Source organism: Pristiophorus japonicus, chromosome 5, assembly GCF_044704955.1.
Source record: "Pristiophorus japonicus isolate sPriJap1 chromosome 5, sPriJap1.hap1, whole genome shotgun sequence".
NCBI lineage: Eukaryota > Metazoa > Chordata > Chondrichthyes > Pristiophoridae > Pristiophorus > Pristiophorus japonicus.
This window is the reverse complement of record NC_091981.1, coordinates 289,599,344-289,618,140: the sequence shown is the minus strand read 5'-3', so window position 1 is coordinate 289,618,140 and position 18,797 is coordinate 289,599,344. Positions and strand designations below refer to the sequence as shown.

Sequence of the window (18,797 nt, the reverse complement as noted above, 5' to 3'; positions counted from 1 at the left end):
CTCGGATTTAAAAATAACAATTGATCTAGCAACAATTGATCTAGCATCAATTGCTGTTTGAGGAAGAGAGTTCTAAATTTCTGCCACCCTTTGCATGCAGAAGTGTTTCCTAACTTCACTCCTGAAAGGTCTGTGTCTTATTTTTAGCTTATGCCCCCTAGTCCTAGAATTCCCCAACCCAGCTGAAATAGCTACTCTCTATCTACCCGATCAGTTCCCCTTAATATCTTGAAAACTTTGACTAAATCACCCCTTAACCCTCTAAATTCCCGCCCTAGTTTGTGTAATCTCTCCTCCTCATTTAATTCTTAGGGCCCAGGTATCATTCTGGTAAACCTAGGCCAATATATCCTTCCTAAAGTGTGGTGCCCAGAACTGCTGCTGGTGTGGTCAAACCAGGGTTTTGTATCGCTACAGCATAACTTCTGCTCCCTTTATATTCTAGTCCTCTAGATATAGATTCCATAATATATATATTTCTATTAATCTTTTTGATTATTTTCTGTACCTGTTCATGATATTTTAACAATCTGTGTAAATGGACCCTGAAGTCTCTTTGGACCTCCACTGGTTCGAGCTTTTCACTATTTAGAAAGTACCCTGTTTTATCCTTTTCAGATCACATTTGCCGACATTGATATCCATTTTCCACAGTTTTGCCCATTCACTTAATCTATTAATATCTCTAATTTTATGCTTCCATCTACACTGCGTACAATGCCGCCTATCTTTTCCTTTTAGTTTTATGCCCTCCCTTACCTCTTTAGTCATCCATGGCTGTTTTTGTTTGACAATAAGAGCCCTTGCCTCTTAGGGCTATAAATTGGTTCTATATCGCATTAAATTCTTCTTTGAACACCTCCCACTGATCATCTGTCATTTTACCCATTAACAGATTTATCCGTATCATTGTGGACAGACTCTGTCACATCCTATTGAAGTCAGCCTTAACTAAATCTAGAATCTTGGCTGTTTCACGATTCTCCCTTTTAAATACTACGTTGAACTCGATCCTATTATTATCGCTATTGGATAAATGTTCATGCACCGTTGGGCTGTTAACTAAATCCGGCTCATTTGTCATTACTAAATCTAATATGGCCTGCTAACACGGCCATATGAATGGCGTAACGAACGAAAATCATTTTATAAATTAAAAATTGTTCCGGTAACGTTTATGTAATATGTTTTCCTCATGGGTTCTTTGCTTTAAGTGTTGCTATTAAGAACTAGTTAGTTTATTAACAGTTTTAACAATCACACTACACATTACCAGTTCATCCACTAGGCTCACAACTGCATACCTCATCGTGGATGACCTAGACCTAACTGACTGGGGTTTTATCGAGTCTTGTGAACATTACGTGACTGGCTAAGCAGCTCACAATGCAACAGCTCTACAACTATTTTAAGTAGAACTTTAAATCAAGAGCCCCCTTTTGGCAAGGGCACTAGAACCCACAAATTTCAAAATAAAACTTTAACGGAAACTAGATCAAATTAAAATTTGGTTGCCGGGGGTGATGACGCACACCAGTCCCTCCGGTGCCCACCTCTTGCGGAAGGCCGCGAGCGTACCGGTGAACACCACGTGCTCCATCTCCAGGGACACCCTGGCACGAACATAGCCACGAAAGAGAGGCAGGCAGTCGGGCTGATCAACCCCCTCAACCGCCTGCTACCTGGACTGGTTAATGGCCACCCAACAGCTCTACAACTATTTTGGTAGAACCTAAATCAAGTGCCCCGTGATTAAACGGGGGCACTAAAACCGACAAAATAAAACAATTAAACTTTTGACGTTAATGGATCAAATTAAAATTTGGTTGCCGGAGGTGATGAAGCACTCCTGTCCCTCCAGCACCCACCTCTTGCAACAGCTCTACAAACCTGTGCGCATACTCTCGGGTGCGTACATTACAGTGGGTGATGTTAGTAAGGCCGCTTTTGTTGCCCTGTGGCGATGGTGGGCCTTCTCCTTGGAACGGCTGCAGTCCATGTGGTGAGAATGCTCACACTATGGGGTTAGTTGGGAATTCCAAGTTATTGACCCAGCAAAGCTGGCCATATATGGTGTGCTACTTGGAGGGGAACTTTTATTCAAACGTTTTTGTACCTGGATAAAAGGGTTAATTGTAATATGTTGTTGGAAAAATAACATGGTAACAGTACACTTGCTAAATTTATGAAATCAATGTTCTTTCAGGTCTTACGACATGCAACTTGAAACTGAAACGGAAAGTGCTACCACATGGTAAGAGGAAAATAGTAAAGAAAATTCAGGCTATTTCTTTATGAATTGTGGTTTGAGATGTGAGTAAAATTCCACGACTGGATTTACCACTTTGTAATGAATAGCAAGCATGTTTTGTCCCCTCCAGGAATCAACTGTGGATTATAGCTTGATTTAATCTTGCAGGGATTGGATTTACATCATTGGATTAGCAGGTTATTAAATTGTCGAGTCTGATGGTGAGCTGTACAGACTAGGAATGTCCCAAGTTTGATACTGGCTCTGTGCGAGTTAGCTGACCTTGGCTGGAGAGCTGACATTAGCCAGAGTGTCCATAGGCTGGAGTCCGGTCGGGTGTTAAAACCTGCTCCCATAATGACAGTAACTACCTGTGACTGGTCATTGCTGAGTGCCAGGCTGCGATTAAATAACCAGGCCACCTCAGCTTGGGTAAGAGTATCAAGCGATATGGAGCAAAGGTGGGTACTTTGGGTTGAGGTGCAGACTAGCCATGATCTAAATGAATGGCGGGGCAGGCTCGAGAGGTTGAATGACTTTCTCCTGTTCTTATAATCCTATGTGACTTTATACACGCAATATCGAGTAACTTAGCACTGCCCAGGGGTTAAACAGAAACCCTTTATACTGTAATTAACTCAGTTAATTGACCAACCCTCTTGTGTTCTCCTACTGTTCGGGTAGTGAAATAAAAAAGGTTATTTCATAAAGATAAAGAGCCTGATTTTTTGGGGGGTATGTAAACTAAGGATCAGGTTTATCATAAGTAAAATTAATACTGCAGGATTCATTTGATTCAGAATGTGTAACTACATCTCTTTGGGTACAAAAATAATAGTTGTGCCACTGCACTGACTCTCTTGGTAATACGAACTTCGACCAATCTGTGACCTGAAGCTTGTTTGTGAGGCTTTGTCTAACCAGCAAAGAGTCATTCTTGTATCCCAACTCCCCATGGGAACCAGTACAGGACGAACTGGCAGCATGCTGCCAGAGAGGTGATCAGAGAGGCACACAAGATTGGAAATGATATCGGAAGGTCAATTTAGAAAATGACCTGGCATTAAATTGAGTGCAAGACAAGTGGATACAGGTTTAAACTAGTAAAAGGTAAATTTGGACTGAAGTCCGGAAGTTCTTCCCACTATGATTGACCAACACGTTGAGTAGGTCCCAGTGGAAAATAAACTCGGGAGTCATTAGAAGAACTAATAGGATGTTGCAGTTGGGTGGACATTAGGGTACTCCTGGGTAGATGAACTGAGATGGGCCGAATGGCCTGCCTTGTGTGTAATCATCTTGTGATCTATCCTTTGTACCTTTTGTGAAGTTCAAAACTGGGATACAGGGCATCAATAGGTGTCTTCCATAGTTGAACAAAGCTCATTGAATTATTCCTGAATTACAACCAGATACCAGAGTGAAGTCCGTTGGAATATGTGACTTGAGCCCTTTGCTTTAAATTGATTGATTCCAGGACAAAGCAAATGGTCTGTGTTGAGTAGTTTCCACTTGCTTTGCAATTAATTGCAACGGAAAAATGCCTTTGAAGTGACATTTTGCATACCAGACAGCACTGTGTATCGTCTTCAACCAAGCAAAAACTAATCAGCTGGGAGACGGACAGCTGGATGCTTCGCAACAGGCAGTAATAGAATTTAGAATTACCAACCACTTCCCTATAGATTGATATTAAAAATATATAGACTGTATGATTTGAAAGGCGACAAATCTGCTACTTCCCTCCACCGCCAGCAAGTTTCACGGTTTCTAGTTCACGTATATTAAAGGTGAATTACTTTTGAAGTTTAGCTGTCTGACTGCCCCCACCCCCCCTCAAAAAAACCCCCACTCCAACTTGTGAAGAAAAAAATCCAAGATATGCTGGCTGAAATATCTGGTTTCAGTTTGTGCTGTTGCATTTCCTAAGCAGCTCAAGACCGCACTCCTGCTAAAACCATGCGTTTGATCGCTGCTTACTATTTTCCACTCAAGTGTAGCTGACCATTGCTTCATCAATTTTAAACCAGCGCCATGTCTGCTCAAAACGTCCAATCTAGCCCCAGGTTGCTGTTTTCTGATCTTTCTGACGAGATGATTTTGTCATAAGTTAAGGACATTATCAACATAAATATTACAAACCATGTTCCTATATCGATAGATTTTATTTGGGTAAGAATATCCAGGGGTATGGAGCAAAGGTGGGTAAGTGGAGTTGAGGTACAGATCAGCCATGATCTAATTGGAACAGGCTCGAGGGGCAGAATGGCCCGTTCCGATGTTCCTAAACTGTTAATTTTTCTGCAGCCCTACTATAGTTTTCTCATGTTTTCCCTCATTACACACCATTCTCCTGCCAACTGAGGAGGCAACCTGTTGTACCATTGATACTGGAAGTTGAGCAAGAATGACCAAGGGTTGTCTTCATCCCTTGCTTGTCCCTTTCCTTCCCTGTCGGGATGGATTGGGGAAGCAGCTCGTTTCTGATAAATGCAGTCCAGGCTGGGATTAAAACTTACTGCGTAGAAAATCGTAGGTGTCTATGTCTAATTGAAGATGCTGCTATTTATTTTTAATTTGTCACGAATGTTCTCCCTTCCCTTTCTCGCCTGTGAAGGTGTTAGAAACATAGAAACATAGAAAATAGGCGCAGGAGTAGGCCATTCGGCCCTTCTAGCCTGCACCGCCATTCAATGAGTTCATGGCTGAACATGCAACTTCAGTACCCCATTCCTGCTTTCTCACCATACCCCTTGATTCCCCTAGTAGTAAGGACTTCATCTAACTCCTTTTTGAATATATTTAGTGAATTGGCCTCAACAACTTTCTGTGGTAGAGAATTCCACAGGTTCACCACTCTCTGGGTGAAGAAATTCCTCCTCATCTCAGTCCTAAATGGCTTCTCCCTTATCCTTAGACTGTGTCCCCTGGTTCTGGACTTCCCCAACATTGGGAACATTCTTCCTGCATCTAACCTGTCTAACCCCGTCAGAATTTTAAACGTTTCTATGAGGTCCCCTCTCATTCTTCTGAACTCCAGTGAATACAAGCCCAGTTGATCCAGTCTTTCTTGATAGGTCAGTCCCGCCATCCCGGGAATCAGTCTGGTGAACCTTCGCTGCACTCCCTCAATAGCAAGAATGTCCTTCCTCAGGTTAGGAGACCAAAACTGTACACAATACTCCAGGTGTGGCCTCACCAAGGCCCTGTACAATTGTAGCAACACCTCCCTGCCCTTGTACTCAAATCCCCTCGCTATGAAGGCCAGCATGCCATTTGCTTTCTTAACCGCCTGCTGTACCTGCATGCCAACCTTCAATGACTGATGTACCATGACACCCAGGTCTCGTTGCACCTCTCCTTTTCCTAATCTGTCACCATTCAGATAATAGTCTGTCTCTCTGTTTTTACCACCAAAGTGGATAACCTCACATTTATCCACATTATACTTCATCTGCCATGCATTTGCCCACTCACCTAACCTATCCAAGTCGCTCTGCAGCCTCATAGAATCCTCCTTGCAGCTCACACTGCCACCCAACTTAGTGTCATCCGCAAATTTGGAGATACTACATTTAATCCCCTCGTCTAAATCATTAATGTACAGTGTAAACAGCTGGGGCCCCAGCACAGAACCTTGCGGTACCCCACTAGTCACTGCCTGCCATTCTGAAAAGTCCCCATTTACTCCTACTCTTTGCTTCCTGTCTGACAACCAGTTCTCAATCCATGTCAGCACACTACCCCCAATCCCATGTGCTTTAACTTTGCACATTAATCTCTTGTGTGGGACCTTGTCGAAAGCCTTCTGAAAGTCCAAATATACCACATCGACTGGTTCTCCCTTGTCCACTCTACTGGAAACATCCTCAAAAAATTCCAGAAGATTTGTCAAGCATGATTTCCCTTTCACAAATCCATGCTGACTTGGACCTATCATATTACCTCTTTCCAAATGCACTGCGATGACATCCTTAATAATTGATTCCATCATTTTACCCACTACCGATGTCAGGCTGACCGGTCTGTAATTCCCTGTTTTCTCTCTCCCTCCTTTTTTAAAAAGTGGGGTTACATTGGCTACCCTCCACTCCATAGGAACTGATCCAGAGTCAATGGAATGTTGGAAAATGACTGTCAATGCATCCACTATTTCCAAGGCCACCTCCTTAAGTACTCTGGGATGCAGTCCATCAGGCCCTGGGGATTTATCGGCCTTCAATCCCATCAATTTCCCCAACACAATTTCCCGACTAATAAGGATTTCCCTCAGTTCCTCCTCCTTACTAGACCCTCCGACCCCTTTTATATCCGGAAGGTTGTTTGTGTCCTCCTCAGTGAATACCGAACCAAAGTACTTGTTCAATTGGTCCGCCATTTCTTTGTTCCCCATTATGACTTCCCCTGATTCTGACTGCAGGGGACCTACGTTTGTCTTTACTAACCTTTTTCTCTTTACATATCTATAGAAACTTTTGCAATCCGTCTTAATGTTCCCTGCAAGCTTCCTCTCATACTCCATTTTCCCTGCCCTAATCAAACCCTTTGTCCTCCTCTGCTGAGTTCTAAATTTCTCCCAGTCCCCGGGTTCTCTGCTATTTCTGGCCAATTTGTATGCCACTTCCTTGGCTTTAATGCTATCACTGATTTCCCTTGATAGCCACGGTTGAGCCACCTTCCCTTTTTTATTTTTACGACTTTTTTGATCCCTTTTGTTTAACGTGGGTGCCAGGTGTTCTCTGGAACCTCACCCATGGCCATTATTCAGGTGTGAGCCTTGGCAGTGAATAGCAGGAGGCTGTTCAACAATAGAAGGCAAATCCTGTTCACGACATTCGCACAATTGCACTTCCAACATGGATTATGATAGAATGGGAAGCCTGGTTAACACTTCTTTCCCTAGGTTTCAGCTGTGGCTCAGTGGGTAGCACACTCGCTCTCTGAGTCAGAGGTTGTGGCTTCAAGTCCCCCACTCCAGGGACTTGATCACAAAAAATCTAAGTTGACACTCCGGTGCAGTGCTGAGGGAGCACTGCACTGTCTGAGCTGCCTCCTTTCGGATGAGACGCTAAACCGTGGCCCCGTCGACTCTCAAGTGGAAGTAAAGGATCCCACTATTTCAAAGAAGAGCAGGGGAGTTATCCTGGTATCATGGCCAATATTTGTCCCTCAATCAATACAACAAAAAAGCAGATTATTTGGTCATTATCAAATTGCTGTTTGTGGGAGCTTGCTGTGTGCAAAAATGGCTGCTGCGTTTCCCACATTACTACAGTGACTACACTCCAAAAGTACTTCATTGGCTGTAAAGCGCTTTGAACTGTCCGGTGTCCGGTGGTCGTGAAAGGCGGTATATAAATCCAAGTCTTTCTTCTTTCTTCTAACCCGAGGCACTGAAGCAAATTGCAGCATTCCTGCTGCCCCAGTTAAATCAGCTAACTGGGCACAGACTGGGATCGAACCCAGAACCCACCTGGCCTGTGGCTTATTTACATACTGAATACCCTCACCCAGTTATTGGAGGAAACAACCTAATGCTCCTCCTTTGATTCAAAAAATTTCTCTCCAGATTATTTGATGCTGTTGATAATGCCTATGTATTTTTTTGTTTCAAAGATAAGTCTTTTAACTATGTACTGTAGTGATGTAGCTGTTTAATCCGAGCAGAAATTCCATGTTACTGGGAAAATTGATTCTGAATGAATTAGCATTGTTGTATGAGAGGTCTCTGTTGTGTATCTGTAAAGTATGCACTCCCATGTTCCGCCACCAGGGAGCGTATCCCCTGAAGTCCCAAGGGATCCCAGGATCCCTTGGGAGCACTGTATATAAGCCTGCCCCGAAGGCCTGTTACTCACTCTGGAGTGTCTTAATAAAGACTGAGGTCACTGTTACTTTAACCTCCCTGTGTGCATCTGTGTTAGGAACACAACAACTGGCGACGAGTACACGAATCCAACGCAAAGTTGCAGCAAACTGTGGGCATCCTGGAGAAGTTCTCGGAGGGTGAGGACTGGAAAGCCTATGTCGAACGGTTAGACCAGTATTTTGTAGCCAACGAGCTGGACGGAGAAGGAAGCGCTACAAAAAGGAGAGCGGTCCTCCTCACAGTCTGCGGGGCACCGACCTACAGCCTCATGAAGAATCTTCTGGCTCCGGTGAAACCCACAGATAAGTCGTATGAGGAGCTGTGTACACTGGTTCGGGAGCATCTTAACCCAAGGGAGAGCGTGCTGATGGCGAGGTATCGGTTCTATGAACGTCAGGAAGTGGCGAGCTACGTCGCCGAGCTAAGGCGACTTGCAGGACAATGTGAGTTTGATGGCTACCCGGAGCAAATGCTCAGAGACTTTTCTGTACTGGGCATTGGCCACGAGACCATCCTACGAAAACTTTTGACTGTAGAGACACCGATCCTCAGTAAGGCCATTGCGATAGCACAGGTGTTTATGTCCACCAGTGATAACACCAAACAAATCTCTCAGCACAGAAGTGCTAGCAATGTTCATAAATTAACTGGAACTGTGTTTGCGAGCAGAAATGTACAGGGCAGAACCCACGAGTCTGCAACTGCCAGCAGGCCTCAGATGACCCAGATGATCCTGAGTCCGCAACAAAGGATGAATGCACGGCAATTCACACCTTGTTGGCGTTGTGGAAGCTTCCATTCAGCCTATTGATGCCGCTTCAAAGGGTATGTTTGCAAGAGCTGTGGAACAATGGGGCACCCCCAACGAGCTTGCAGACAAGCTGCAAGCTCTGCAAAACCTGCTAACCACCACGTGGCAGAGGAAGATCTGTCCATGGTGGATCAAAGCAATTTCGAGCCTCAGAGAGGAGGCAGATGCTGAAGTACACGGGGTGCACACATTTTCGACGAAATGTCCACCTATAATGCTAAACGTAAAATTTGAATGGCTTACCCATAGCCATGGAACTGGACACTGGTGCTAGCCAATCCATCATGAGTAAAAAGATGTTTGAGAGACTGTGGTGCAACAAAGCACTCAGACCAGCCCTGAGCCCCAACCACACGAAACTGAAAACGTAGACCAAAGAGCTCATCATTGTCCTGGGCAGCACGATGGTCAAGGTCACCTACGAGGGCACGGTGCACGAACTGCCACTCTGGATTGTCCCAGGCGATGGCCCCACGCTGCTTGGAAGGAGCTGGCTGGGCAAAATCCGCTGGAACTGGGATAACATCCGAGCGCTATCACATGTCGATGAGGCCTCATGTACCCAGGTTCTTAACAAATTTCCTTCCCTTTTTGAGCCAGGCATTGGAAACTTTTCCGAGTCGAAGGTGCAAATCCACTTGGTCCCAGAGGCACGACCCATTCACCACAAGGCGCGAATGGTACCTCACATGATGAGGGAGAGAGTGGATATCGAGCTGGACAGGCTGCAACGTGAGGGCATTATCTCCCCAGTGGAATTCAGCGAGTGGGCCAGCCCGATTATTCCAGTACTCAAAAGTGATGGCACAGTCAGGATTTGCGGCGATTATAAAGTAACTATTAATCGTTTCTCGCTACAGGACCAATACCCAGTACCTAAGGCAGACCTATTTGCGACGCTGGCAGGAGGCAAGATGTTCACCAAGCTCGACCTGACTTCGGCCTACATGACGCAGGAGCTGGAGGAGTCTTCGAAGGGCCTCACCTGCATCAACACGCACAAGGGACTGTTCACCTACAACAGATGCCCGTTTGGAATTCGGTCAGCTGCAGTGATCTTCCAGAGAAACATGGAGAGCTTACTCAAGTCGGTGCTACGCACAGTGGTTTTTCAGGACGACATATTGGTCACGGGTCGGGACACTGTCGAGCACCTACAAAACCTGGAGGAGGTCCTCCAGCGACTGGATCGTGTAGGGCTGCGGTTGAAGAGGTCGAAATGCGTCTTCATGGCAATAGAAGTGGAGTTTTTGGGGAGAAAGATCGCGGCGGACGGCATTCGGCCCACAGACGCCAAGACAGAGGCTATCAGAAACGCGCCCAGGCCAGAGAAAGTCACGGAGCTGCGGTCGTTCCTGGGACTCCTCAACTATTTTGGTAACTTCCTACCGGGGTTAAGCACCCTCTTAGAGCCCCTACATGTGTTATTGCTTAAAGGTGAGACTGGGTATGGGGAAAAGAACAAGTAATTGCTTTTGAGAAAGCCAGAAACATTTTATGCTCCAACAAGCTGCTTGTATTGTATAACTGTGTAAAAGACTTGTGCTAGCATGTGATGCGTCGTCTTACGGAGTCGGGTGTGTATTGCAACAAGCTAATGTTGCGGGGAAGTTGCAACCTGTCGCCTGTGCCTCCAGGAGCTTGTCTAAGGCCAAGAGGGCCTACAGCATGATTGAGAAAGAGGCATTAGCGTGTGTGTTCGGGGTAAAGAAAATGCATCAGTACCTGTTTGGCCTCAAATTTGAGCTGGAAACCGATCACAAGCCCCTCATATCCCTGTTTGCTGAAAACAAGGGGATAAATACTAATGCCTCAGTCCGCATACAAAGGTGGGCAATCGCGCTATCAGCGTATAACTGTACCATCCGCCACAGGCCAGGCACCGAGAACTGTGCAGATGCTCTCAGTCAGCTACCATTGCCCACCACGGGGGTGGAAAGACGCAACCTGCAAACTTGTTGATGGTGGTGCAGCCCGCAGACTTGTTGATGGTCATGGAAGCATTTGAAAATGATAAATCACCTGTCACAGCCCGCCAGATTAGAACTTGGACCAGCCAAGATCCTCTGCTGTCCCTAGTAAAAAACTGTGTACTGCATGGGAGCTGGGCCAGCACCCCCGTTGAAATGCAAGAGCGAATCAAATCGTTCCAGCGGCGAAAGGACAAGCTGTCCATTCAGGCAGACTGCTTGTTGTCGGGTAACCGCGTGGTGCTACCCAAAAAGGGTAGGGAGACGTTCATCTCGGATCTCCACAGCACACACTCTGGTATAGTAATGATGAAAGCGATGGCCAGATCCCACGTGTGGTGGCCCGGTATCGACTCTGACTTAGAGTCCTATGTACGTCAATGCAGCATGTGTGCTCAGTTGAGCAACGCGCCCAGAGAGGCATCACTAAGTTTGTGGTCCTGGCCCTCCAGACCATGCTCGCGGATCCATGTCGACCATGCTCGCGGGCCCGTTTCTCGGTAAAATGTTCCTGGTGGTACTGGATGCTTTTTCAAAATGGATTGAATGTGAAATAATGTCGGGAAGCACCTCCACCGCCACCATTGAAAGCCTGAGGGCCATGTTTGCCACCCACGGCCTGACTGACATACTGGTCAGTGACAACGGGCCATGTTTCACCAGTGCCGAATTTAAAGAATTCATGACCCGCAATGGGATCAAACATGTCACCTTGGCCCCGTTTAAACCAGCCTCCAATGGGCAGGCAGAGCGGGCAGTACAAACAATGATAGAGCCTCAAACGAGTCACAGAAGGCTCACTCCAAACCCGCCTGTCCCGAATACTGCTCAGCTACCGCACAAGACCCCACTCGCTCACTGGTGCCCCCGGCTGAGCTACTCATGAAAAGGACACAAAACCAGACTCTCGCTGGTTCACCCCAACCTGCATGATCAGGTAGAGAGCAGGCGGCAGCAACAAAATGTAAACGATGGTCGTGCCACTGTGTCACGGAAAATTGATCTGAAGACCCTGTGTATGTGCTAAGTGGATCGCGGGCACGGTGATAGCTAAAGAAGGGGGTAGGGTGTTTGTAGTCAAACTAGACAATGGACAAATTTGCAGAAAGTACCTGGACCAAACGAGGCTGCGGTTCACAGACTGCCCTGAACAACCCACAGCAGACACCACCTTTTTCGAGCCCACAACACACACCCAAGGATCAACGACGTCACACCGGACCAGGAAATCGAACCCATCACGCCCAACAGCCCAGCAAGGCCAGGCTCACCCAGCAGCCCTGCAGGGCCAACAACGCGCCAGCCCAGCGAGGGCACAGCCAACACACCTGAACAGACATTTGTACCGAGGTGGTCCACCAGGGAAAGAAAGTCTCCTGACCGCCTCACCTTGTAAATAGTTTTCACTTTGACTTTGGGGGGGAGTGATGTTTTATATCTGAAAAGCATGCACTCCCATGTTCTGCCACCAGGGAGCGCATACCCTGAAGTCCCAAGGGATCTCAGCAACCCTTGGGAGCACTGTATATAAGCCGGCCCCTAAGGCCTGTTCCTCACTCTGGAGTGTCTTAATAAAGACTGAGGTCACTGTTACTTTAACCTCCCTGTGTGCAGTCTCATCTGTGTTCGGAACACAATCGAAATGAGAGAACGATGCAGGTTCAGGGCGAGGACAGGATCATGGGGACCTTTAGAGGAGTGTTGGCCAGGTGTGAAAAGAAAGGAATATTGTGGCAGGTCCACTCTCTTCAAATAAATCAGTCTCAAACATCTTCCTGAGTCAATCAACTGAAGACAAAGCAATCCCACCAAATACACCATTTTATTTGTCGTGATGCAGAAGAACCTGGTGTGTCTCGCTGTTTTTAAAAAAGATCTTTATGCTCTTCCTCCTTTGTGCAATAGATTATCTGAGTGCCATTCCCTCATAACCTGATGAGAGGATGATTGGGTTGCATGAGAGAGTCACTCACCTCTCTGATTTAAATGTGTCCGCTGTTTGTCTTCTGTGTGGGGAGACCCATGCCACTGTTGTCGCACTCCCCTACCCCCTCTCAAAATTACCAAACTGATGTTTGACTTGCCAGCATCATCATCATAGGCAGTCCCTCGGAATCGAGGAAGACTTGCTTCCACTCTTAAAATGAGTTCTTAGGTGGCTGTACAGTCCAATACGAGAACCACAGACTCTGTCACAGGTGGGACAGATAGTCGTTGAGGGAAAGGGTGAGTGGGACAGGTTTGCCGCATGCTCTTTCCGCTGCCTGTGCTTGATTTCTGCATGCTCTCGGTGGTGAGACTCGTTGCTCAGCGCCCTCCCGGATGCACTTCCTCCATTTAGGGCAGCATTTGGCCAGGGACTCCCAGGTGTCGGTGGGGATGTTGCACTTTATCAGGGAGGCTTTGAGGGTGTCCTTGTAATGTTGCCAGCAATTGTGGGGAAAAGGCACACGTGCATGAACAACCTGTAAGTCCTGTATTACTGTGTTGCTAATAGCTAGGACTTAATAGATAGGTTGCTTCATTTTGGAGGCTGAATTACTTTTACTTGGTGTCACGTTGGGCTTGGCTCAGTGGGTAGCACCCTTGCTGCTGAGTCAGAAGGTCGTGGCTTCAAGCCTCACTCCGTAGCCCTAAGCACATAATTTGGACTGACACTTCAGTGCAGTACGAAGGGAGTGCTTCACAGTTGGAATTGCTGTCTTTCAGATGAGAGATTAAATGACCTGCCCTCTCAGATAGAAGGAGAAGATCCCACGACATTATTCCAAGAAGAGCAGGGGAGTTCTCCTCAGTGTCTTGGCCAATATTTATCCCTCAACCAACATCACTAAAGAAAAACAAACAAATTGGCTGCTGCATTTTCCAACATTACGGCAGTGAATACTTTATTGACTGTGAAGTGCTTGGGACATCCTGAGATTGTGAAAGGTGCTTTATAAATGCAAGTTCTTTAGTGGTCAATGAAGGTATTGGAACATAATCAGGCACAGACACGATGGGTCTAATGGCCTCATTCTGTGCTGCATACTTCAGTGATTCTATGATGATCACTGAGGAGTTTAGAACCAGGGGTCACAGTCTCGGAATAAGAGGTCAGCCATTTAGGACCGAGATAAGACATTTCTTCACTCAGAGGGTGGTGAATCTTTGGAATTCTCTACCTCAGAGGGCTGTGGAGGCTCAGTCTTTGAGTATATTCAAGACAGGGATCGATAGATTTTTGCATATTAAGGGAATCAAAGAATATGGGGATAGTTGAGGAAAGTGGAGTTGAGGTAGAAAATCAGCCATGATCACATTGAATGGCGGAGCAGGCTCGAGGGGCCGAATAACCTACTCCTGCTCCTATTTCTTGTGTTCATATGTTCTTATTTTTATGATCGAGCTCAAAAGCGAATTTCTGCAGCTCTGTTTTCCGTTCGTTGAAAATTGTGGGTGACCGTCTAATAGATTTTCAGAGAATGTTGTGCACTCTTTATTTGGGTGTTGCCACTCTGATATATGATGGCACTTACAGCTGCACACTTATACCATTGGATGGGTCCAGATCCCCATACTTATGCGCACAGCATCACTCGTGCTCTCTGCAGTAAATTCACTTTGTGCTCACATGTTGTAAGACCCAGAATGCCGTATTATAAAATTAAGCCCTATTATTAAAAGATCTCAGTGCAGTAGATGCCATGCGTTCTCCAAATTATGAATTACTCTGGTCGGAAAATAATGTGAAGCCCTATATGATTCAGTAACTGGGATTTTTTTTTTTTTTTTTTTAATTTCAAAATATACTTTATTCATAAAAAGAATCTGTACAGTACATTCGATGGCATTTCATTACATTTCGCTGCGGTCAGCAATCCCATACAATACATCTGGGTGCCGACGGCAGTTTCGTTCGTTACATTTCTCGTTTTTCTGTTCAACTGCGATTCAGTACAATAAACAGGGTACATTGTGGTACATTTACACAAATTACATTTCATGTGTTACATTACAGAGCCCGGAATGGGTGATGGTACATTTACATTTTTTCTTTTCAAACTTGCATTTCATAACACACCTTACATTGTACATGGCACTACATTGATGTTTACAGATTTGGTGCTCTATGTACACAAAGTGTAAATTTCAAATACAAATACAGCCCGAGGGAGTTTGCTGCTGATTTCTGCCCCCGGGTTTTCCGTGGCGGAAGGGTTTTAGACTGTGGCCCTACCCCACCGTGCCTTTGCGGCGACTGCACCAATTTTCAGTGCGTCCCTCAGCACGTATTCCTGGATCTTGGATTGCGCCAGTCTGCAACATGCGGACGTGGTCATCTCCTTGTTCTGGAAGACCAGCAAGTTTCGGCAAGACCAAAGGGCGTCTTTGACCGAGTTGATGGCCCTCCAGCAGCAGGTGATGTCTGTCTCGGTGTGTGTCCCTGGGAACAGCCCGTAGAGCACAGAGTCCTGTGTTACGGAGCTGCTTGGGATGAACCTCGACAGCAACCACTGCATCTCTTTCCAGACCTGCGTCGCAAAGGCGCAATCCTGAAGGAGATGGGTGACAGTCTCGTCCGCCCCGCAGCCGGCCCGGGGGCACCGTGCCGTGCTGCTGAGGCGTCGGCTGTGCATGAACACTCGGACGGGTAGGGCCCCCCTCACCGCCAACCAAGCTACGTCTTGGTGCTTGTGTGTAAGCTTTGGCGATGAGACGTTCTGCCAAACAAGTTCGACAGTCCGCTCAGGGAACCACCCGACAGGGTCCACCGTCTCCTTCTTTCGTAGGGTGTCCAGGACCTTACGTGCTGACCACTGTTTGATGGCCTTGTGGTCAAACGGGTTTCTTTTGAAGAACTTTTCCACGAAGGACAGGTGGACAGGCATGGTCCAACTGGTGGGGGCGTTTCGCGGCAGCGTGGCCAGACCCATCCTTCTCAACAATGGGGACAGGTAGAACCTCAGCACGTAGTGACACTTGGTGTTTGCGTACTGGGGGGCTGTGCATAGCTTGATGCAGCTGCACACAAAGGTGGCCATCAGGATGAGGGCCACGTTCGGAACGTCCTTTCCTCCACTGTCCAGAGATTTGTACATCGTGTCTCTGCGGACACGGTCCATTTTGGATCTCCAGACAAAGTGGAAGACGGCTCGGGTGACTGCCGCGGCGCTGCATCGTGAGATGGGCCAGACCTGCGCCACGTACAACAAAACCGAGAGCACCTCGCTCCTGATGACCAGGTTCTTGCCTGTGATGGAAAGGGAGCGCTGCTCCCAAAATGACAGTTTCTGTCTGACCTTGGCAATGCGCTCGTCCCAGTTTTTGGCGCACGCCCCGTCCGCTCCGAACCATATTCCCAGCACCTTCAGGAAATCTGGCTTGACGGTGAAGGGAATGGAGGCTCGGTCGGTCCAGTGACCAAAGAGCATGGCCTCGCTTTTGGTGCGGTTGACCTTTGCTCCCGAGGCCAGTTCAAACTGGTCGCAGATTGCGAGCAATCTGCGGACCGACTGCGTGTCCGAGCAAAAGACGGCGACGTCGTCCATGTACAGCGAGGTTTTGACCTGGGCGCCTCCGCTGCCTGGGATCGTCACCCCTCTGATGCCCGCGTCCTTCCTGATGGACTCGGCAAAGGGCTCGATACAACACACAAACAAGACAGACGACAGAGGACAGCCTTGCCTGACTCCAGATCTGATTGGAAAGCTTTGAGTTTCCCACCCGTTGATTAGAACTGCACTACTGATGTCTGTGTAGAGCAGTTTGACCCAATTTCGGATGCCCTCCCCGAACCCCATTTTGGAGAGCACGTCCATCAGGTACGTGTGCGATATCCTGTCAAAGGCTTTCTCCTGGTCTAAGCTGATTAGACAGGTGTTCACCCTCCTGTCCCGCACGTAGGCGATCGTATCTCTGAGTAGCGCGAGGCTATCAGAGATCTTCCTGCCGGGGACAGCGCAGGTCTGGTCCGGGTGAATCACCAGCTCAAGAGCAGACTTGACCCTGTTGGCGATGACCTTTGACAGGATCTTGTAGTCCACATTGAGCAGCGAAATGGGCCGCCAGTTTTTGATTTCCTCCCTCTCCCCCTTCTGCTTGTAGATGAGGGTGATGATGCCTTTCCTCATCGATTCTGACATGCTGCCGGCCAGAAGCATACCTCCGTACACTTCCAGCAGGTCCGGGCCTATCCAGTCCCACAGAGCCGAGTACAACTCGACCGGTAAGCCATCGCTTCCGGGAGTTTTATTCGTCTCGAAGGACCGGACGGCCTTTGTCAGCTCGTCCAGAGTTAGCGGGTGGTCCAGACTCTCTCGCTTGCCGTCATCTAAGACATCCGAAATAGACGACAGGAAAGACTGGGAGGCCGCGCGGTCTGTGGGCTTGACTTCGTACAGCCTGGCATAGAAAGATTCGCTGATCCTCTGCATGTCAGGCTGCGAAGACGTCACAGAACCGTCTTCTTCCTTTAGGCTGGTGATCACAGAGCTCCCCCTGTGTACCTTTTGGAAGAAGAAACGCGAACACGTCTCATCCTGCTCGACGGAGCGGACTCTGGATCGGAAGATGATCTTGGAGGACTCCGAGGCAAAGAGCGAGCCTTGCTGGCCCTTCACCTCTTCGAGTTCCTCCGCGACATCGACCCCCATCGACTGCAGCAGGAGCAGGTTTTGCATATTTGTCTGGAGTCGGGATAATTCCCTCTGTCTCCCTCTCGCCTCCTGAACACCTTTGAGGATGAAGAACCTCTTGATGTTCGTCTTGATTGTTTCCCACCAGTGCATCGGGGAATCGCAGAGGGGTTTTACGGTCCTCCAACCTTTGTAATCCCTCTTGAGTTCCTCAATGTTTTCCCGAGTCAACAGTTTCACGTTCAGCTTCCATATCCCTCTGCCAACTTTCTGATTGTCCTGCATGTGGCAGTCAGCCAGTAGGAGGCAGTGGTCAGAGAAGAACACCGGCGTGACGTCGGTGGATCTGACCTTGAGCGTGTGGGACACAAACAGGAAGTCAATTCTGGAACGGACGGACCCGTCTGGTCTCGACCAGGTGTATCTGCGCGGTGCTCCGTCTGCAGGGTTGCTGAAGACGTCGCACAGCTTGGCATCTTTTACCGCATCCATCAGGAGTTTGGACGTGGCGTCCAGTTTGCTGTCGGCTCTGCTGGATCGTCCAGCCGCATCGATGATGCAGTTGAAGTCACCACCCAGAATGACCGGTCTGGACGTTGCCAGTAACAGTGGGAGCTGCTGGAAGAGGGCCAGCCTCTCGTTCTTCACAGCTGGAGCGTAAACATTAATTAACCTGAGAGGGGAGTTTTTGTACATTACATCTGCTACGAGGAGGCGGCCGCCCACCAACTCCTTAACTTCGGTGATGGTGAAGTGGCCTCCCCGCAGCAGAATGCCCAAGCCGGAAGCTCGGCTGTCGTTGCCCCCTGACCAAATGGATGGTCCATGGGTCCACCATCGTGACCACTGCCGGTAACTGCTGAAGTGCGGCAGGCCGCACTCCTGCAAGAACAGCAGGTCCGCTTTGACCTTGGCGAGGTACCCCAAGGTGGAAACACATCGCGTAGTCGATTTCACGCTACGCACGTTAATACTAGCAATTTTTAAATCCATTTTTACGCTATGTTTTACATTTACATACATTGCAGTTCAGATACATCGTCTTCAATTTCAGGTGAACCGTTTTCAGTTCCCCCATATTTCACAATGGCGATTTCCAGCATGTCTAAGTTATTACTGTTTACATCAAATTCCACATTTACTGCACCTGGGGTGGCGTGGTCATCATCGTCCTCTGCTGTGGGGATGTTTTGACCAGGGGTCTGCTGCAGTTCTGCGATTAAGTCCTCAATGTTCTCTGCAGTGTCCTCGCCTGGTGTTGGTGGTTCCCCCTTTTCAT

General features: G+C 47.7%; 1 protein-coding gene across 5 annotated transcripts in view; it reads left to right on the top strand.

The window, feature by feature from the left end:
* The window catches only part of arhgap39 (Rho GTPase activating protein 39), a 618,982-nt gene that overhangs the window by 223,343 nt on the left and 376,842 nt on the right, over positions 1–18,797 (top strand). For all 5 annotated transcript variants that reach the window (XM_070881793.1, XM_070881797.1, XM_070881792.1 and 2 more), the window contains one exon: positions 2,207–2,254. In XM_070881793.1, the coding sequence (XP_070737894.1) occupies positions 2,217–2,254 (38 nt within the window). In that variant the 5' untranslated portion in view covers positions 2,207–2,216. The remainder of the gene's footprint in view (positions 1–2,206; positions 2,255–18,797) is intronic.